General features: G+C 41.2%; 1 protein-coding gene across 1 annotated transcript in view; it reads right to left on the reverse strand.

Moving 5' to 3' along the window:
• Positions 1 to 23,130, reverse strand: part of TOP1 (DNA topoisomerase I) — a 68,271-nt gene that overhangs the window by 21,844 nt on the left and 23,297 nt on the right. The window contains exons 3-6 of the mRNA XM_059827070.1: positions 16,118 to 16,220; positions 4,752 to 4,878; positions 4,102 to 4,160; positions 1,218 to 1,313 (exon numbers count right to left, since the gene is read on the reverse strand). Coding sequence (XP_059683053.1) covers positions 1,218 to 1,313; positions 4,102 to 4,160; positions 4,752 to 4,878; positions 16,118 to 16,220 — 385 coding nt within the window. The remainder of the gene's footprint in view (positions 1 to 1,217; positions 1,314 to 4,101; positions 4,161 to 4,751; positions 4,879 to 16,117; positions 16,221 to 23,130) is intronic.

Below are 23,130 nucleotides of genomic sequence, written 5' to 3' on the forward strand. Positions count from 1 at the left end.
AATCAATTTTCCAGTACAAAAAATAAAGAGAAGTCCTATATATAGAAAGTTTGTGTGCACAAGTTCACCATATTTCTGGCACATTTAATTTCTAAAGGATATAATTTTATGCCCCACACTCTCAGAAGACTGAATAATCCCTATCCAGCAAACAGCCTACAAAACCCTAAAACCCATAAGCTATTACTGTGAATACCCCTCCACAAGTTTCAGACTGCGGAAGCAAAAAACCTCCTTGCTGAAGAATTGATTCACAAGCATTAGTAGCCACCCAGTGATTACATGAGATGGGATAAACAGGCAAAAGCTTAGTGGCATGTTTGACCCCCAACCCCTTTTCCAGTCATTAGTCTGGTATCTGGCCACAAGGCTCACTTTTTGCATCACCCACGAGCTCAAACAAAACTACTGGCAAATTCTTAATCTTTCCATTGCAGACATGAGATGGGAGGTCACAAAAACTTAACAGAAGGGAGCACATGATTACACAAAAGAAAAGATGTCACACCCATCTCTCTTGGAAACTGAGAAATACCACATAGGGACAGAATGCCACTATGGTTAAACCCTTCCAACCCTTTAACTCCATACTGCTAATAAGGTCACACTATCTAAAGAGCTGGATGCACGCAGGTGGTGACAGATCACAGTGTGATGTAACTGGGCTTTTATTTTACTGGGCAGGCTACTGTATCGGTCAAACATCACCTGTATTTTTGTTTTGATTTAGAGACAAAAATCCTCAGCATAACCCACGACATATTTAGACTCTAGGCGAATCATGCCAAGCAGCACAGGCAAACCTCCACCCCACCCCCAAACAGGCTGACAATGCGTTTTCTTCCTCTTGTGCAGTCATTTCCTCACCCGACAGAAACCACTACAGCTATTTAGCTAGCATTAATACCTCACTTGCTCAGATTTGTGTTTTACAGTCTTCATTGGTGTCTTTACCTACCTTCTGCGTTTTTTCTTTTTTATTTACCAGCACTGCAACATTTCACAGCAGCAGGTAGTGGTATTTTGCGTTGGACACCACAAATACTATCCTTGCCCTGCTCAGAGAACTTGTAACAGCATAACAAGTCTGGTCTCAGACCTCCAGTCACCCATCTGAGAAGTTTGTGCTGACGATCTAAAACCCCACCTGCTCCCTTGATGTTATCTTTTTAAAACTAACAGCAAACATTCAAGTCACCAGCACCCACGCGACTTACTCATCATCTTCTCGAGGTCTCTTCAGGGGTTTGGAGTCCTCTTTAGGAGACGCATAAAACCCATCATCATCTGGTTCGTCTTTAATACGTGGCGGACTACAAAAAAACAGCAAAGAAAGGTGGTTCTAACTTCAAAGAGGAAGTTTACTGGAAACCAGCAACAACTCAGTTTTAAAAAACGATCATCTGCAAAATGGGCATGACTTCCAGTCCTGGAATGTGTTGTCTTCTTAAGACCCCAAAGACCTGAGGTACGTCATTCTCTGAATATCCACAGACAGCATAAGGAGGGAGTCTTTCAGCATCTACATATTTGCCATTTCTCAAGCAACATCAAGATCAATTTCAACTGCTTAGATTTCACTGTGTTTCTTTGAGGTTTTGAGTAAAAACAACTGTAGCTTCCAGCACTTTCAAATATACTTAAACCAAAACTGAAATGCATGCATGTGTGCAGTCAAATAGTGGACATTATTTAGTTTCAACTCAGTATCCTTATTGAGCCTGATAAGAGAGAAGAAGATAAGCAGCTAAACAAAGATTTGAAAGCCACTCCCCCGAATCTTTTACCAACTAAACATTGAGGCATGTGAAAACCAGAAAAGGAAACAAAGATTTGGCAAAGTTAAAACTGATCAGACTCTTTTCACTATCCAAACTGCAGGAAGCAAACAGTCCTGTCCCTTTCAACAGACCTCAAATATTAAATTAGGTTCAACATTTTCAGCCATAATGTCCCAAGACACCATTAATAAGGAAAAAAAAAAAAGAGCATGAGTGCAAGAGAGACGATCCCTTTAAACCAACTCATTATTTCTAGATTTCACAGAAGCATTTCACTTATCTTCATAAAGAAAAAGCTGTCTCAAAGAGTCCAAAATTACATTTTGAAGCACTTAGCGCTGCTCCAGTCAGGTAGAAAAAGTAACACTGCCATCTTGGGCTTTCCTATTCATATACAATCAGCAATTTCTTTATCAAATTGACTCAGTTTTTCAAGTCAAGATGTGGATTTTGCAATCGGATGGAGTGGGAGAAAAAAAGCAGCATTCTGCTTTGTAGATCACAGTCAGCAAGAGACATTCTAGAGTCTTATTTTAGCTGGTAATGTGTCCATGAAGCAGAACAAGGTAGTTTGCTCTTTCACAGCTGTAAAGCCACTGCAGTGCTGGCAGATGCAACGCGGGGGAAACAGATACATGCTGCTATAAGAAGCCATTTCTGTGGCATTGCCTAGGATTAACTAAGACACAAGTCTGGAGCATGTAAACAGTTGCAAAACATCTATGGAAAAAGAGGTTTCCGTCCATTTAATTTAGTCTCCCTTCCAGGCAGAAATCTAGAACTACTGTTTATTAAGCTGCTAGGAATTTTATCTAGTCTATTTTCACACTGAAATATTTCGCAACATTTTGTAACAGTGGGAAATAAAGTGTGATTATATTAAAAGAAAGAAGCTGTATGACCAAGCTGAACCTTGACTTGCATTGTTCCCAAGACTGTAATGTTGCTCATCCTACCAAGTCTTACGGAACAAAATCAAAACCATCTGAGTGAGGACATTCTTCTCTGGTGAATTTGTAAAAGAACATTTCAGCAGGAAAAAAAGAAAATAATTACTTTACTCTTAGCCAGCTTTTGGCCCTGAAGAAGGCATAATTGTGACGGCTCCTTCAGGCTTTCCTCAAACACACAAAAAAATGCTCTTGGACCTAAAGAGGACCCAGTTACCTTGATATGAGAACACATAATGTCCCTGGCGAGATTAGCACATGCATACTATTCTGCTGAATAGCAGAAGCCAGAAAGAGTTATTATTAGCTGTCTCCTACACCAGAAAACACCTAAATGTCATTGCTTTCTATTTCCAGAGTATCCCCACAAGGGCCTGGAGAGGGCGCCTCTTCCCTGTGCCAAGTCTAACTACTTACTTTGCATTTTTAAACAGGCATAAGAAAATGAAACAGATGGAGAAACTCATGTCAAGAGGGCACATTCAAAATATGCAAAGAATCACTAACAGGCATGGACTAGACAGGTTTCTTCTCCCAACCTCTCCGTGTCCACAGAACATGGTGAGACTGGAAAGATTTTGTCATTTTTTTGTGGGTTTTTAAGTGGATTCATAAAACTGGACACAATTGAAAACTTTTCTTGATTAACAGATATGAACACATGCATCCACCATACCACAGACCTCCAATAAGTCAGTGGACCAGATTTACCACCTTAAAGATAACCAATGTCTGGATTTAAACAAGTCACAAGAGATCTTAGTTGGTCAACTACTAAGAAAAAGTACTCTTCTATCTATTGCTCACTTCAGGTTCTTAGTAAGACTCTTTAGTGACAACTGTTCCAACACCTAACTCCAGAAGACTCTATCACTAGCAGGAATTTAGTAGAGTAGGACATGAAGGCATTTTCTGAAGGTACTTCTGATTTTACACAAGCACCCTCCTTACTTGTCACTCCTCTGCAAAGGCTTTAGGCTGTAGTGTGACTAAGAGGCAATCTGGACCGTCTTTACAAGGCCCTGTCTCCACAAGACTACCTGCAGGGTTGAAGTACCAATTTTACAACAAAGGGTCTTTCTACGCCAGTTACCAATGTTTCCATGGTTCAGTCTGTCCTCAGCAGAATTCAACTATTTAATACTTGGACAAACCCAGCATATGCAGACAGACACCAGGTATTCAACTGGAGCTCCCATCCCCAGTTAGTAGGTGAATTACCAATTCCTGAAATTGAGAAGAATATATCGTCTGAAGGGGTCAAAAGCATTCCAATTTTTTCCAAAAACCAAGTGAGAGGAGCCAGACACTGAGCACCTAAGAAAAAATCAAACTGCTACTTTTTTCAGATCATAGACCTGATTTCTTACCTGGAGAAACCATTTTCCTTTTCCTTCTTTATTTTTATATCACCAGAAGATGATTTCATCTAAAAAACAAAAAATAGGAGCTGATTAGCACTGCCCAGAGCACCTTATGTTTTTCCAACATGCAACACAGGCAGATCTTTAACTTGTGGAAGAAACCAAAGGGAACTGTGACTGTATCTTCATCCCCTGTAGCTCTTAGTGACCTACAAGACACACCAAAAAGGCAACATTTTCTGTAAGTCTTAGTCAATTAAGTATTTTCTGGCTCACCAATTCCCTCAATAGGTTGGAGTTAAGTCTATAGTTTGTCCAACTTGTCTATGTTTGTCCTTGCACGGAACGAATGTGATCCACAGATTTTTCTCCCTTGTCTCTGAATCTAAACTTGACAAAATAACAGGGGAAAAACGTGGAGCCAGTGGACACAGCCCCACTGTGGAACTGTTTCCATTCACAATACCTACAGATAAAGCCCTTACCAGTTCATATCTAGCACTCCACAAACCAAGTCTCTGGGTCAGCACTGGAATAGTTCTCTCCAAGTTGATAAAAACGTTGGAAGTATAAGCTACATCTAACCCACTGAGCTTGTACCATTCAGTAGTATAAACCAGAACCACCCTCTTGTCTTTCCCATAGAAGACACCTACCTTTTCTTCCTTTCTCTTCTCCTTGTCTTTATCTTTGTGTTTGTCTTTGTGTTTCTCTGAGCTGCCATCTTTGTGTTTGGTTTTCTCCTTGTCTTTGTGTTTCTTTTCCGAGGAATCTTTGTGCTCACTGCAAGACAAAAGGGTACGTTTGCAGAGGGGGACACATGAGGAGACTTGACCAATACAGGCAACTTCCATCAGTTAAGAGTCACAGGTTTTGATGATTACAAACCCTACAATATAAGGGATCACCTTAACAGGAAGATCCACCACAGTCTCTTGTCGCATGTCACCCATTCTCTTTGGGAGGAAGAGGAACAAGAGGGGAACATATCACAAAACCACAGCCGCCAAGCACCCCACTTCAGGAAAACCCCTGTCAGCCTCCTGCTGAGGAAATCCACAGCTACTATACTCTTAAAGCTCAACAGTTTGAATATCCACTATCCCTGCTTTTCCTCTTTTTCCTAGTCCACATAAAAGGTCACTGGAATAGAGCCGCCAGTCCCATCAATGCCCATGTCAGCTTTTGCTCAGACAACCTTTTCTCACTGTAGCAGATCTCATCTCTGGAACTTAAAGAGAAAACCGCTGATCTCTATTATTCCCAAACAGATGGGAAAACGAGAGCAAACAGGATATGGGATGTCCTTGTGTTTACGCAAAGTCAAACAGAACAGGCAGGAATAATGCTGCAGTCCTCAGTCGGAGCTGTTTCGTCAACTGTGCCTCACCAGCATGGTCAGCCCAGCTCTGCTCAGCTGAGACAATCCTGCCATGCAGGACAGGAACTCACCAAAGGTGTTACCTAGCAAGAATCTGGTCTGCTACAACTCGGAGTCTGGTGCTACAGGTAACAGTATTGAGAGTTTAATACCCAAAATTCTTTAGTCAGTACAGAGGAAAAAACGCCCCCAAGGAGAAGAAAATCAACTTTTTTTTAATTCTGTTTCTACCCCCTTCTGATTTCTGAGACATTTGAGTAAATTTGGATCACATTTTCAAGTTTTTCTTATCAACCAGAAAGACACATAGCTGTTTTCAAATGAAAATTAGTTTTCTCATGGAATGACTTGACCCTTGGAGCCAGAAAGTGAGGAAATGCTCTCAGGAGACTCACGATAGAAACTGCAAGAACTGGCTATGAGGATTAGCAGCATTGTTGTGGAAGCCAAGCAGCAAGCCTGTCAATTCGACAGGCCTTCAATACACATTTATAAGGTTGTGTGGACTCCCTGGGGTCACCCTGAGCTTAAGCAAGCCAAAGGCATGGTGGAGATCTACTGGGCACGGTTAGGCACCAAGCAAGCTGCCTTCTTCACGCTGGCAGTTCATGCTCCTCCTTCCTCAGCACTTGACTCCCACAACTACTCCTCTCTGGGATGCACTCTGCTTCTCCTTAGGACTACGCAACGCAAAGCAAAGCTTTACTACAAACAGGCAGCTTCCTTATTTCAGTTATTTCAACACTCAAGTGCAAGCCCAAAGCAATCTGGGGGAACACAGTCCTGAAAAACAGCAAGCCTGGAATGCCAGATAAGAGTGTGATTTTTAAGAACGATATATGCTTCAAGTCATCTTTCTATCAGAAAAAAACAGACTGCAAAAGGGTTGGACGTTTGGTGGCTACTGAAAGCAAGCAGCACATTAACCAGCTCCCATAAAGCTTGCGTGTGATTTAAGAGGAAGGCAACCACAATCACAAATATGCCAACCCACACCCAGCTGTAGAACTGCAGAGTGAAGTCCAGCATGGAGAGTTTCAGAGCCTCATTTAACACTAGCATGAATGGACCTAAACCTGCAAAAGGTCTAAATTATCCGAGCTCAGGGTAGCACACACTCCAATAAATACACACTGGCCTTCCAAGCCCAAACAGGTAAAGAGTGAAAATCCATCTGTGAAGGCAATCACCATATTCACGTGTGTCACATTAAAAGAGATTAGCAGGAAGAGAAACCAGTTTCATTTTAACTCTCTTAACAATGTCTTTATACTACATATAAAACTGTAAAGGAAGATCTAAATATTAAAAGGCAACTGGCACTCTAGAAATTCTTGTAGATAGACACACAGCACCACATGTTGCCTGTGAGTGAAGATTCAACAACTGCAGACTATTCTTACCCAGCAGATCGTGTTAGGTACACTGTGTGATCAGGACATGCAAGTACACACACAGAACATCCTGACACTGGATCTTGGAAATCCATGAGATGCCTGCTACTCTTGCTCAGATTTGACATCCCTGTACCCTGTTTATTCATCCGTATCTCAGACTCAAGACACCTATTTCGTTTTCCTTTGCTCCGACTAGATTCATTGACTGTCTGAAAGCACAAACCCCACAAAGGTTATTAATAATTCGTAAACTCAGGAAGGTCTGGAAATTCTGACGATATCTTGTACTGTTACCTGTAGGCTAGGTACCTCATTTGCCAAAGATTTAAGTTTTACAATTACAAATGTATATGATCATACAGGATAACGAACAAACACACAAGGCTCAGACCCATTTTGTTCTCTGCAAGTCTGCTTGTTTCTATTCGCTGACTCTGGTTCTTATTTGGTATTTAAATCCTACCTGAAATAACACGTTTTACTCAGACAACAATTTGCATCTTCAAAGCATGGTACACACTGCAATCGATGGAGTTAGTTCTCCAAGGTAAAGTTCATGGCAGTGTCTGCTGCTTGGGAGTTTGGAATAGCAACAAGAAAAAAATATTTTAAGTTTTCAAAAGCACCATACTCATTCTCGCTAGCAGCCAAAAGCACTAGCTTTCAGTATGTTACTGGTAGAGCCCTGGGGTGTACACAAAACATGACTAAAAGCAAATTAGTAGATGACAATCTACATCTGCAAAGCTAATACTGAAAAAGGCAGAAAATCCCATTGGCCTAGAGAAGCAGTGACAATTTTGATGTGTGTTGAATGCTTACAGACTACAGGTGGGATAAAAAAAAGTGCTAAAAACTTCGGCTTGCTTAAGTAGAAGATCAAATGACATCCCTCTTGAAAGAGAGTAAGTGGCCACCATTGAAAAGCTGTTATGCAGTCTAACCGAAAGCTAAAATTTTTCGGCACCGGCGTCAGAATCAAGAAGTCTGGATTCCTGACTCAGTCTCAGTTGTTGTTTTTCTTATTTTTATTTTTTAATCACAAGACTATCCTTCCCCTTTGCGCTGCAGCAAGCCGTAAGATTTCTCACCAAAGCACTGTGGGCTCAGATAACCCAAGGAAACTCTGTCTCCAGTTTCACTCTGGAGCTTCATTTTCAAAACAGCATTGGTGGCAAGGCCCTGAGGTCCTGCTTGCTGCTGCTCCTGGTATGTGACTGGAAGAAATTCCCCAGATAAAAATCTGATTTCATGTGCTACTTGCTCCAATGTAAAAAAAGAGCAGAAATTTCTTTCCCTCATTTGTAAGTAGGCTGCTTGTCAGCCCTATGTGTTTCTAGACACTGCACCACAGCTCTGACTTCAACCACTCAGTCCAAAATTGTCTGACATGTGCAACAATGAATGCATGTGCTCCTCTTCTCTAGGAGGGCCTGAAATCTGCATCTCTCAGAAAAGCTCATTTAGAAATGCGCTGATAACAAAGGCTTCAAGCAATAATCCTGAGAAGAGTAACTTTTTTTTTCCTCCAAAAGCAAAGCAAGCTGCACAGATATTAACTTCAGTCAGCAAGCTGAGCAGCTTTAGTCTTTCATTTGGCTAAGATACTTATGCGAGCCTCCAGGGGAACACAATTTAACCACCACACTAATCTCAAAAGAAAAGAGAAGGCAACAGGATGCCATCCTTACCCTGAAGAAGAGGTTTCAGCCTTCTATCAGAACACTATTTCCAGACAACCCCAAAGCTATTATTAGGAGGGACTGGGAACAATTTAAAGATCAGAAGTCTGTTCTCCTGGCTGACTTAAAACTGGGAAAAAAAAAAAAAACCTTTTCTTTAAAGAAACCAAACAAAAAGGTCTCAAGACCACATGCACCCAGATAATTTTATCCTGGATTCATGTCTCAGGGCACTGTGGATCCTTCGTTACCTTTGCTGCACATACCCCTCTGCCAACAAGCCAGCTTGAAGTCACTGAAGTAGGACAGCAATACCCCCAGAAGATAGAGGGAAGATTCAGTGCAAGTTAGCCTGAAAAGAGGACAATTGGATCATAAAACAGTTGTTCACGATCTGTTTTAGAAATACCCAGCTTTGCTGACAAGATCAGATCTTCCTTTTCACCCAAACCATTGCAGTTGAACCACTGCAAGGGCACTCAAGAGTTTTACACCTCTGAAGGTGCTTAATGCTGACAACCTGCACTGTTTTTACTTTAAAGGTAACAAAGTATAGTAGGACACTATATCAATACAAGGAGAACCAGGGATTACATCATCCTGAGACGTATCATGGTACTGGCTTAGTTCAGACAAAGGCCAAATGAGTAGAAATGGATCTCCTAAAGCATTACAGCCTTTTTGCTAGCTTGCTTACTGTCTTTCATTTACAGTTTTAGTGGACAAGGACATCTGAAGGCCTTGGAGAGCTCAGGTTGAAGGGCACGAAGCAATAAACGCAACAGAAGCCTCCATTTCCCTTGAAAGCATGGCTGTATTTCCCAGTGAGGATGCCTGCAGGAGGACGGGAGGGAAGAGAGGGAGAGGAAGGGAACGCAGGCACCTGGCAGCAGCTGCTCAGGCCACGATCACATGGGAAAGTCACAAGTGGAAAGTGTTTCCAAAGAATGGCAGATGTGCAGATCACAGCTTCCTTCTTCAAACTACAACAGCTTCGCAGTAATTTAACACCGCATTCTTCAGGTGCCATTTATGTACGTTAATAATCCCTTCCCAGGCCCTTTCCATTCCAGCTTCAAAATCACAAGCTGGGAAGGATGCTTTATCTAAAGTGTCTCTTATTTCCTCTCTCTCATTTTCTCAGCTGTAATTAGCTCGTGACTGGGAATCTGCTACTAGCAAGCACCAGAGCCTGCTGCAAGCAGAGCTTTGCTTGCCTACTCAGGAGCGGCTACAATGCAACTGAAGCGTAAAATAACAGGGAGCTGTGATTTTAGCGAAATCTAAAAACACAATAGGGACAGAGCATAGGTTACGCAGCCCATGTCTCATTTGACGTAATACAGTACTAATGGAAAACTGTGATCATATTCAGACTAACGCATACCAAGGAACGGCTGACTGTGCTGGGAGCATTTCAGAAACAGAAGGCACACCAGCGAAGGACGAGTTTTCAGCTGGCTTGCAGTATTTTACGCTCACTGTTAGAGGGTTATCTTATGGTATTACAGGGAATGAACAAGTGAGCCCCAATGGTTCTGCTGGGATTTCAGCAATACAATAACAAAACCTGAAACCACTTTTCCCAGAGTTGAAAGGAGTCTTTTCACCAGTTTTCACAGATAATAGATCAAGCCTTCGGCAAGAGGAACAAGATAAAAAGCTGGACTAATCAACAGCTAATAAAAATATTAGCAAGTAGAACAATATTCGCACATTGAGGCGAGGATCAGGCTTAGCATGCACTTTCTACAGATGTGTGAGAATCAGGTATACTATTAAATGAAAAGCAAATATTTTTACTACTAGAAGGCGGTGTCACATTAGAAAGCTCATCAAGATGAACTGTGTACTCAAACGGGGAATAAAAACAAAACCACCCACGCCAGAGAACAGGGGGGCTGAAATCTTTTTTTAAAATTGCTTTTTCTTTTACGTCAGATATCCCTGCCTCTTCCTGCCCCCAATGCACACAATTCTTCACGCTTCGGGATCACATAAAAAAAAAAAATTCAGAGGAGGTATGCAAGAAGTCCGAACTGAAATTTATCTCATTCACGACTAGCAAATGCCTGGAATCTGTGTTTTTCCTAGCAAACCCATAAAACTTAGAAGGTGCCAGTGAAGATCAGGTCTATAAATCCCTTATGTGTTCCATGCTTCTGTTCATCTCAAGCTGTGATCACAAGAGATTTACTAAACGGAGGAAATATGCATTCTGACAGAAGATTTTTCTTGCTGTGGCTCAGATGCTTGTCGCATTGACAACACGGATCAGTGCTGCAAGAGCAGCCTCTTTACTCCCATTCCCTGTCACAGCCATTTCTGCATTCTTCAGTCTACTGGCAGCCCACACTCCATGCACAAAGCCCAAGACGCCTGGCAGAAAGACACTTGTTACTGCAAACGCTTCTAAACCAACCTCTAACAAGTCTTGGCTTCAAACGACCCATTATTTCATTATTATACATGGTCTGCTTGTTTGAAATGCTCGTCTCCCACAGATCAGAAACCTATTGCCACATCAGATTTATTAAATTTTATTTTTTTAAGCACTGACATTTATATTTAATGGGTGTGTATTAGATCTCCTTTTGGGGGTCGGGAAGTACAGGGCTGAGAAAAGGAGCAAAAGAAAACACTTTGCTTGATAGCGATGTGGATTTATTCTTTGATATGGATTTTTCTTAAGTGGGCTTTGTATTTTCTTTCCTTGAGGGGTGACAGAGAAGATCTGATGCATACAAATGTTCTCTCCCAGTTTACTACAGATGTAAATGAGTGGTTAAGATACAGAAGTGTCATCTTGTGAGTGGGAGAGGAGGAAAGCAAGAAGCAAAATTAAGAAGTTCTACATACCACTCCACATACTTCTGCCATATGAAATCAAAATTATCTATTTTAGGTATTTGAGACTTATCTTGGCAGTTTAGATCCTTCAAAGTCTGAATACAGGAAACATTTATTCTCCTGCACCGGAGTTCTGCCTTCTTGATGCAGGTTTTACTTTAAAAGCCTTTTTTAAGTACAGGGCAGGAAATGAAATTGTCAAACTATTAGACATAAAAACAATCTGCTTAAAACACAACCAAACAATGCTCTTAACTGTGTACAATGTCTGATGCAGTACTGTACTTCTCAGAATCCAATTAGTGGACTCTTCACACACTGTATAAAACACACCACGGAGGCACAAGTCCACCATTCAACCTCTTTGAGAATTATCAAAGATCCAGTACATCTTTTGCAATAACACAGCAGCTTTTCTGAAATACAGAATGGATTTTCTGAATATTTACACGCAGTTCTATTAATCTAAGATAAATGTTTCTAAAGGATTCATTTTCAATTTTAGCAACAGGTGACAGGCTTTTACCAAGTGCTTTAAAAATTCCCCATAAAGGTAAAAACCATTGGAAAATCCCACATTCTTGTTACCTTGGAATTTTTTTGTTTAACTTCTAATGGAGTAATGGCTATTTTTCACTTATTTTCATTGTCAGAGGAAAAACTTCAGTACAAGCAGGCAGGTTTTTTCCTTCAAAATTCTTCTGTGAAGAAATATCCCCTATCAAAATGGCTGTCACAATCCTCAGCAGGGCAGAAGCTCTCAGAGGTCTGCTGCAGTCCCCTGCAGTTGGGTTCAGCTGATGTTTTTGCTGCAGATGGGAGGTGCTGGATGGTCACAGTGGAGGGACAGTAACATGGTGGCACTGCTGCAGGGCTGGGTTTTGGAAGAGGCACTTTGTCACCTTTGTTTATAAAAACAAGACCTTCAACCCAGTAGAGTCTTTACAAGAAGCTGTAATGAGATGGGGAGCGACCATGAAAATCTCTTGTACCACATAGACGTTCACCACTCATCTTGCTCCAAAGGGCTTAAAAGAGCTGTCCAACTTACTTAAAGAGGAGTTTTCTTTTACAAAAAGACAAGTGAACTTGCTAATGACCAGCTGCTGTGTCAGTAGTACGCTACCTAGCAGATACTATCCAAATAACAAACACACTTAAGGCGCCCCTTCAAGGTGAAGATGCCATTTGAACAACAGGTGAGTAAGTAACTGCTTTTCAAAAGAAACTCGTGGTACAGAGAGAGCATTATGAAAGCAGATCCATCAGTATTTGATTTTGTTGCCAAAACCAAATCAAGTGTGTCACCAAGAAAAACTCTCCTAGCTGCACACTTGAAAAACTTGGAAACAGAATTTTCTACCCTGTCTGAAAATCTTCCAAGTGAAGAGCTTCCATGGGTTTTCAACCCATTTGCTGAAAATCTGAAAATGCAACACCTTTCAGTTAGCTTGCAAGCACAACTGGCTGACACCAGGGAAGATGGACACTTACCAGCTCAGTGTCAAGAAAACCCTTTGCCTAAGCAGTTGGGTTGAAAAACGACTATCCCTGTTTAGTAAGCACAGCCGATGATGCATTTCTTCTATTTGCATCTACATTTCTGCGTGAGGAATCTTTTTCAGCAGTGACGGCCATTACAACCAAGTATCAAAATAAACTGGACCTCAACCAGCCCTTTGAATAGCTCTATTACAAAGAGCTAAGCCAAACTAATGAAGTGTAGGCAATCACAGAGCCCTCGCTCTTCTTCCAAGAAAATTTTGCTTTGGGTCTTGTTATATCACAGCTAAGAGCCCTTTTGAAAGAGAACAATTCTCCAGTATTTCCCCATAAAGCAATTTCCTCCCCTCTCACTGCTGGCAAAATGAAAAGCTATTAAAAATGGTAAGTGATCAAATGCCCCCTTCCCCTCCCCAGTGCAACCCATCTGCTTAGCAGTATGATAGTGATGCACAGTGGACAGTCACAGAGGCCATCCTAAAATTCAGACTTCTCTGTTCATCTTGGCTCCATCCAGGGAAGTATTTTGGTACAGTGACACTAGTAATGGAGCCCAAACTGAAACTCAGCTTGCTTCAGTCCTTCCCCATCCTGTCCCATAACTCACCAGTCCGGCCTCTGCCATTCTTGGATTCACACCTTCCATCTGAGCACTTGGCAGTCGCCTGGCCACAAGCACGTGCTCCATTCAGGTCCTTCCAGCAGCTCCCCTCTAAGCAATTCCCTGCTCACCACAGGTCTTCCTCCACCCCCATGTTGTCAGCAGCTGGGCTACCTCCTTCACAAGACAATGGTCACCTAAAATCTAATCCTCACAGACACAACTTACATTTATGGAATTACGTGGATGACAGCTGAATCAAAGTATTTGGGGAAGAAATGCTTACATTTCAATTATGAGGTCAGTTATTTCTAAAACGTTTGTGTTAGAAGTCAGCTGGCTTTACACAGTACATGACTGAGCATGAACGGGGCAGTGAAGATTTTAGAGCATTCCTGAAGAAGCGATCCAACCGAAGCACCGCATACGTGCCTGCGTACATTATCTTCCCTGTGTACCACCTTCAAGACCAGATCTCATGATTCAGCACTATAATACATTCATTTTTAAGGTGGCAGTTTTGAAAGGCAGAAATCACACTACAGAAAACTTCCACAAGCTGTGCACTCAGCCTAGGGAAGTGATGTCCCACCTTGTGTAGGGGCCCAGGGGCAAAGCAATATTATGTAATCTCTCCCCAAAACACACCTGGAACAAAATCCCTGCACATGCATGCACTCAGGCATGCGATCCACATAGGTGTACCCTATTACGGGACTCAAAGATGCAGTATATCGTGCTCACAGGACAAATGAACTAAGTAGATAATGAACTGAATAGATAAATGAAAGTGACTGGAAGCTTTAGGCACAGTGCCTAGAAAACATGATGCCTTTCTCACAGGGATTTCAAGGAAACACTGTAGGGAGGAAGAAATTACTTCAAGATAAAGTATGATTACGTATCATCTCATGAGCTACACCTCACAAAACACATTAGCCATTCTTATCTCCTTTCCACTCTTTTGGTATTTATTGTTTACATAATCAGTAGCGTGCAGCTTCAAGTTATAAGCCATAATTGTATTTTCCAGTTAAAAATACACTGACCATTTCCAACTCCTACACAAATAAGGTCAAATCACTAATGAATTCTGGAAATTTAAAGATAGTGCTTACATTACTCCTTACAAAAGGATGTACTTTGCTAAGATTGCAGGAGAATGGTTTTTCGAGTGAAGCAATGAACATTTGGAAATGTAGGACAGTCAATTTTGGGGTGCATGCTTGAAGATCAGAAAAATGAAAATCAGAAATCAAGGCCATATAGCTATGTGAGCAAAGAGTGCAAACAACGTATCCAAAGCATTCCGTCTTTGCTGTGGAAGGCAGTAAATGCTGCAAGTTATTTGGCCTAGATTTCCTGCTCCCACCCCCCCCCCCAACCATTTACTTTCAAAAAAAAAAAAAACCGAAACATATTATGGAACAGTAAGGTTGTGTAACTTCTCAAAAGGTCACAGAAAACTCAAATAAAGTGTGACCCCAATAAAACAAACGCACTGGTCAGCACAGAATCTCTCCTCCTTTCCGGATTTCTTTTTAATAGAAATCATTGTTAACATAAGCTTTTTTTAGTCATTTTTAGATTGTGTTATCACAGCTGCACAGCAATTAGTTAATAACACTTGCCTGGCCAGAGCATAAACACTATCTGCCATTCAGCAAGTGTCACAACAGAAACTTACCCTCTGGGGACTGTTTCTTTTGCAAGTTTCATTGTCAACGTAGGCACCGTGGCACTTGCACATCAGGAGTTACAACTAGGAAAGCTTTTCTGAGTAACATCCTGCGTGTGACGTATTTGTCCTGTGCTCCGTCACACCAAAGCAGGTGTGACAGACCTGCACATCCTGGTTCTTGCAGTTCACAGCCTAGGCTAGGGTATCAACTGAACGGTGGAATTCACCACCACCTCAAGATTTACGGGTCATCACAGACTAAAAAAATGTTTATGTTCAGTGTGGATGATGCGGCAGGTGACTGGCATAAAACTCCTTCCCCATATAGGGGCTGTGTAGTGCATCAATCACATCAGACAAAACAGCATGCAATCCTTTCAAATTCATCATCTAAGCCAGCAGAAGTTCAGAACACTGCCTCACAGTGTTGAGATATTCCGAGATGTGGTAGCAGGCCAAGGACATCACCATCATTATGGGGGACCATCTTTCCAGACACTTCTAATTATTAGGAGGCTTAGTAGTCACATCAGGTCCACCTATGCTAAAACAGTGGGGTTTACACCAACACTCAAGAGAGCGCCGCATTTCTGACAAACAATCAGAACCACACACACAAAAGATTATGAACAAAATTGGTCAATCTTCGTGAAGGTGGGGTTAACCTAGTTTTCAATGCCTTTAACAACACTAAGCTACAATAATCTTTTATACATTAGTATTGGCTCGCATTTGCAAAATACACTACTTCAGCTACCCATATGGAAATGCATGCAATGACAGAAGTTAGGCTTAAAGCACCTACACTCATGTAAACCACACTCAAAATGTAGCAATTCCGTCCTCATATATTATCAGAGTAATTCTTGTAAGACTGAATGTGCAACAGTGTTTTAGCCTATGAGGACTTCATCAACTTTTCCTCACCTATTACTGTGCTTGGACTTTTCCCGGTCTTTTTCCTTGTCCTTCTTGTGCTCTTTGTGCCGGTGTTCTCGGTCTTTGTGTTTATCTTTGTGTTTGTGAGAATCTGCAAGCAGAGAGGCAAAAAAATTAAGAAATGAAGTTGGGAGAAAACTCCATGCCTCCCTCATGAACCTCTGCATTTTTCCCCACCCCATACCAGTATTTTCTGTGACTCAAAATTTGTAACAAAAAAAACTTCATTTCAGAGGTCCTAAATGGATTCACTGTTACTGCAGCAAAAGTTGATTCATCTTGGCAACAGCTGCATTTATACGGTCTTTATTTCAATGACCTTTAAATGCTTTACAAATCCTGAAGAAATGCAACCCTTCTTATTAAATAGGTAAGTATGGCTATAGCAAGTTCAATGTTATTTGGCAGATGGGAAACCTAGCTTCCTATGCCTGTAAGTATTTCATGTCAAATAGATGATAAGGATACAGGAACAGAGCGTAAAGCTGAAATGTTAGGCCCGCTGGATCCCAGAATTTAGACTGCTGCTTCCACAAGTATCTAGCCTGGACAAAGCAGCCCTCCCCACCCCCAAATTAAAATCATCTTATTCTTATCCCCAACAGTGCATGACATGACAGGCACGCAGCAAGGGAAAAGGGGAGTAATGAGGGAAGAGGAAAAGAAAGGGTGAAAAGAAAAGACGACCAGGAATTCTCTCCTCATGCTTCTCTTCTGCAGGAGACACTTACCTCCCTCCAATAACAGCCCCACCAAGAAAATCCAACATGACAGCTGTAATGAGTATGTGCTGGTGGCAACCCACCTACACAATTTGGACCAGTCCTAACCTAAGTGACAGGTCAGAAATGGGAGATGGCACTCAAGTAAATCTACATGAACACAGTAATTTTACTGGTATAAATTTCTACTCCAAGTGACATTTCCCATCCTCAGTGACAACTGTACTGTACAATAAAATCCTTTAAAGCACCAAGGAAATAGATCCAGCACAGAAAAAGAGCAACATAGTTGAACTGTAAATAAACTCATTTACAAGCATCTTCAGGTCCTTAAATATTCTTTGTAAGTAGATCAAAAAGGAGCTGAGGCTGAACTAGCACCTCAAACCCACCTCAAAAGGCACTATCATTTACAGTCAAGGTCACTGTAATATTGGGAAGAATGTGTGCACGCCCAAAGACTCCCCAGCTTTTTTCTAGGTTTTGGGGTTTTTTTGGTTGGGTTTTGTTTTTGTTTTTTTTAAACATGCTTCTCAGAGCAACTAAAATTAAGTAAGCTCCTTGGGATACCTAAAAGGCTGTGCTGACTTTGGCAACTGTTTTCAGATCATAGCGCCAGAACTTCCATCAGAGATCTTGGATGCAAGGTATTAATGCTTAATTAATTGTAAAGATGTTACTGTGCTTCTAAAAAGGCTACTATCTCTGTACTAAGTATAGGAAACTGCAACACAAGGATTTGGTGACTTTCACAGTCACAAGGGAAATGCATTGCAGAGCCAGGAACAAGCCTCAGCCTACTGACTCCAAGTCTTTCACCACAAATTCATTTTTCTCTTTAACTGACACCAGCTCTTATAACCTCAAAACATTCAACTGATTTTAGTGGAAACATACCCACAGTCACATTTCCACAGAATATGATTTTAATCTATTGCTTTCTATAACTTCAGGTATTGTTTTCGGACACCTGCAGTAAGACAACATAAAACAACATATGAATGCTGATATTCAAGCCTCCAACTTGCCTTCTGCATCTTTCCTCCATCCTCCTGAACTTGGCGACACTTCAGTATATACATTTAAAGCACAAGATTCAGTTTTCTATATTTTGATATATAGGCACATGGCAGGTTATGTGGAACATTTGGTGTTACAGCATAAAACACCTAAGAGTTTTCAAGTACCTAAACAGCAAAGTCTATTTCACAGCAGGCAGAGCTTTGCAGCCATCTCCGGCAAACTGTGTGGGGACCGGACACCTACACTCTCTGAACTGCCAAGAAGCAATTTCTTGGTACCCTTCTTCCCACCAGGACAACACACATTTCACTGGCAAAAATGTTTTCGCAGTGCATTTCACACTTAAGATTCTTCAGTTCAGCCGGTATCTGGAAGCTCAGGCTGTTTGCAAACTGCCTGGGTTTCATTCCACAGAGAGTTTACTCACTGATTCCTAAAGCACTGGCTGAAGTGAACAGCCATCTATTTACACTTGATGAATAGGTAAATTGCTAGAAAAACCATCATGATGCTATACATAGAACTATGTACACCCATTTTACAACAGACTCGCTTTTTAAGGAGGCACATACCAACATAGTAAATTTTTTTTTCTACCAACCAATCGATGGAAAACATGTGCAACTGAGCTCAATGCTATTCTCTTTAGAGCTTAAAACAAGATTATTTTTCACAAAAAAGCAGAAAACAGAGCAGTCTTTTACCTTCATCACCACATTCCCTTCCAGCTGACTCGTGCTTCCCAGCTGAAATTAGTATTTGCTCTTGAAAAGTAGTTCCAGGGCTATACCCTGGAAACACCGGAGTCAGACATCTATTTCCTCAAATCCTCTGCACTGCTTATAATGATTTGGGATTTTCAGACAATTAAAGCCTGGTAGAGCAGCAAATAAAGTGCCTGACCAGTTAAACTAGCTCTGCTTGCTAGTATTTGTCACCACTCAGCTTTCATTTGCCATCTACCAAAGGATTTCTAGCAGGAAGGTCTTTCCTAGAGGTATTCTGGCTAGAAGACAGGCCAAAGCAGCTGGGAACAGGAGGCTGCGTGCATGGTCTTGAAAGCAGAAGGGAGAAACTGGCAGGAGAGCTTTCACCCAGGTGCAGTCAAGGCTGGAGAGATACTTGGCCTCTCAAACTGGACAACACTAAATTCAGTGCTTGCATGGAGGTAAGTGTACTACCTCCCAGACATGTCTCCTAAGAATTAAATTGTGCTGGAATATTTGTTTAGTATTCAGACTCAATGGTGTTGCCTTCTGACACAATGCCATAAGGCAGGTTAAGAATGAAGACTTCAAAAGAGTTTATTAAAGAGACTTGAGCTGAGCTGACATATGTATGTCTTCAGAAGGCATTAAAGCTCTCAGTCTCTTTTTTTTTTTTGAGGATGGAGCTGGATGAAGTTCAGGAGACTGGGTCGTTAAAAAGGACAGAATTCTTTTTTTGGCGTATCACACAAAAATGCTTTGTTCCAGACTGACTTTATCTAGGAGTCCAAGTTGATGGTTATTTGGTGGCTGACATGAAACAAGTCTAGCCATTTCACTCCAGTTTGTGTACCCACTTCACAGAAACCAACACAGCATCACCTCCAACTGAACTACACAGGCAACAGATGACCGACCGAATTGGGAACAAAACTTTAAGACACAGTGGGCTACCTCATATCAAACCTCATCAACACAGAAGCAATCAACAGAAGTGTTCCCGTCTGTAATATAGCTTCTTCGATATATTTAGCATATTGATTCCCAGAAGAATCTTCCAGCCTCCAGTAACTCTCTTCCAGCTTGCAGCTGATCAGCAGTTGACTAGATCCAGCCTCACATGAGCTACAGAATGAGGTCAGACATTATCACACATTCAATTTTGTTTCCTGCCTTTTATGTCTCCCATTAAGTATGTCTGCTCCATCCAACACTAAACAAGGAGATAAATACTATTCCTTCTCCAAGAGTATTAGCAAAATCCACTGTCCACTGTGAGCAAAGTTCAAACCCCCAAAAGCTCATGTGATATTTAAATATTTCAGAAATTGAAAAGTCTCTCTCCAGCATCAAGGTTACAGTGGGGACAGGGGTTATGCTCACTGGGCAAGGATCCATTACCCCTAAGGCTCTCCCTTCAGTATCCTCTAACACAAACAGAGCTTTTGGCATCTCTTCTGTTCTAGAAAGCTTGATGTCTCTGGCACTGGATCTCTGTTAATACTGAGCCTGGTATGTCTCCAAAAGATTACTGCAGTCCCCATACTATTCCTGCCATTGCCCCTGTACCTCCAACAATCACGAGCAGCTCTGCATTTTTGTACATTGATTCATCTCTCAACTCTGTTTAATTACAAGGATGCCTGATTTAAGGATGGGAAAGTCTAAGCACTTTTGGTCTGTGGCTCTGTTTTGTACACCCCCCGCCTTCGCTCCACCGCTAAGTCTCTGGGGAAAGGCTGAGTCATAACCCTATTTGCAATACTTGTATATACATATTACTGGAACAGTGCAGTTTTACTCTTTATCCAGGAACAGAGCTGTAAAAGGTTCGGCATCTCTAACTACAGCCTGACAAGAACAGAGGTGAAGTAAAAGAAAGCCCTCCTCCAGCAGGCAGTCACCACCTGGAGAGGCAGAGAGCCAAGGGACAGCAAAGGCAAGCAGTCTCCTTTCATAAGGAGAATGACCCCTGGATTAATAGATTAGTCTGGTGACAAAACAATTATGTAGGACTATATTACTTTATGAGACAAATTCATTCGCTTTTAAAACACTTTTGAACACCCTTCCCTGCACTCCTCCCCAAAAAGATTACTTACATAGCACAATCAAGGGAGGTAGGCCTACTTGCTACATTAGTATTTCAGTTTTGATGGCAACTTCTCTAATAAAATCCTGAAATCACAGAGAGGGGCATAAGTTCTTGTATGCCCAATCAGTACAGCTATCAATATTTGGGAGAGTTTGGCACATGATACAGGATGTTACAGGTGCCATTTTATCCCACTCCCACCACCCACTTTTATCTCAATTCCATTTTATCCCATTTTCATCATTTTGCCTTAGAATATCTTTTTTTTTAAGAACTGAGAAAAAGATGAGAAGGGCCAGATTGTTGCTCACATATCTCCTAAATTAAGTGAGATAGCTGGCAAATTAACACCTGGTAACCCCAATTTCTGGTCAACAATAGCTTTTCCAGCTAAATCTATTAGCCTTTTGGTTTTGCTGTCTTTTGGTTCATTTTCTTGTAAGTTTTTGTGGGTACAATTTGAATACCTCATTAACCTGCTTACAGAAAGGTTTCTGCCAGCAGTCTTTGTTCTTTTGAAATGTTTTACTAGGTTCTGGGGATAAGGACTTTTTGTCTTTTCCTTCTGGTTCCAGCAACATCTGTTGCTTTTCCTCTCATTAGACAGTTGAGAAATACCTCAGCTGGTACGTATGTCAGTATTTTATCCGTTCGAAACCTCATCTCCATGCTTCTCTACACTGATGTCCAGAAAGGCGATTTAAGCTTCCTTGATTCCTGGGACTAAAATCTGTGCCCAAATCTGACGACACAGCATGAAAAATTCATCACATTACCAAGAAAAACATTTTTAACTTCTTGCTACTCCAGTAACACTTCTGCTTCAGATGAGCAGCTGAAATTTCTGCCCCAATTTAAGTCCAGTGCCTCGATACCAGTTATTTGTTACAAGAGAAGCATACAAGCTCTCAAGACTTTTTCAGGATCATTGGCCTGTACAAGTACGGTGCTCTCTCTATTACCGGTACATTCAGCCATCCTGAACCTGAAGCAGGAGCAAGAAGCCCTTTCCTATCAGCACAGAGGACATGTACGATGAAACCAGCAGGGTCTTTTCAGCCTCTCCTCTGGAAAGGAGAATAAAGTCTTAAAAAAAGAATTCTCCAGTTCCACTGCTAAATTACGCAGCTGAAAGGAAGGTAATTCAGTAACACTGGATTCGGTTCAAAAACTTCTCATGAGCCTTCCTGTCACTTGAGAAATGGCTAGTCCCTCCTCAGCTGAAACATCACCTCCACGTTAGACCATTTACTCCACAACAGCAGCCCCTTTACTATTTAGGCTGATTTCCTTCTCACCTGTTGTGAGGCAAAAGTAAGCAAAGCAAAAAGACTCTATGACTTAAATGAAACCATTTTACTGATTTTTTTCCTCCCCCACAGGCTCTCCTCAAAAGGTAGTCATCTTAAAACTGCAGATTATCAGAAAAAGGCCTCTTACTTCCAAGTTACTCAAGTTTTATCATTTGTAACCATTTATTTTTGCCAGATCATATCACTTTTAGAGTTTTAATTTCTTATATGTTGGGTTTAAAGGACTACTATTAAAATTATCAAGGTTCAATTGCTGAAATGATGCCAAGAAGGGCTACGAATGTTCAAAAATGTGAATGTAGTTCAAGGTGTCTAAAATACTTTTCATATTCCTGGCAAAGAACATGTACTTTTTGCCTTAGGCATCTGATCAAAATGGTTTAGCGTTGCACTAACTTTTACAATATATAGATTATATCAGCAAGTAGAAAGACTGTAACATTTAGTCATTATCCACGATCTTCAACATGAATAGTGATTGGGTTAGCAGATTACCTAAAACAGGCAACGGTAATCCGTTGTGAGGTTCTGGTCAGTTTATAAACAGCTCACCTGAGAAAGCAACTACTAGAGATGAAAAAATCCATTTGCAGACCCCGTATGGCTCAAAAGAGCAACCATATGGAGAAAGTGGCATGGCCTGAGGCATCAGGAATCAGCATCATCACTGCTAGACAGGTTATGACTTTAGACAAGTCATTTGACTTTACATGTTTTGATTTAACAATTTTAAAGGCAAATACAATAACCCCACCTAGCCAACCTGGAAGAGGTTTAAACATTTCCAAAATATTTGTATTCCAGTTGGAAGAAGTCACAGTATGATCATGGTCTTCCAGTAATTGATCACACAGTGTTTCTAGAGTTTGTTTAAAGGATTGCTATTGCTGTAGCCCAAAAAAGGGGGAGGAAAAGCTACTGGAGACACCACCTTTCCCAATAAAGCAGGGCAGACTGAAAGAAAACAGAAGTGTAGGTATGAAAGACACAGAAACTGGAAAACATCTATATGCAGCTAGAAGTGTCAAAAGCAGAAAAACATACCTGGAAGGCATTGTTCAGAGAGAAATAATGGTATTGTGGATGACACACTGGAGCAGAAAACCATATACTAAAACAAACTTCCCGTGTGAAACTGGAT

This window comes from Gavia stellata, chromosome 20 (assembly GCF_030936135.1).
Source record: "Gavia stellata isolate bGavSte3 chromosome 20, bGavSte3.hap2, whole genome shotgun sequence".
In the NCBI taxonomy this organism is placed as follows: Eukaryota; Metazoa; Chordata; class Aves; order Gaviiformes; family Gaviidae; genus Gavia; species Gavia stellata.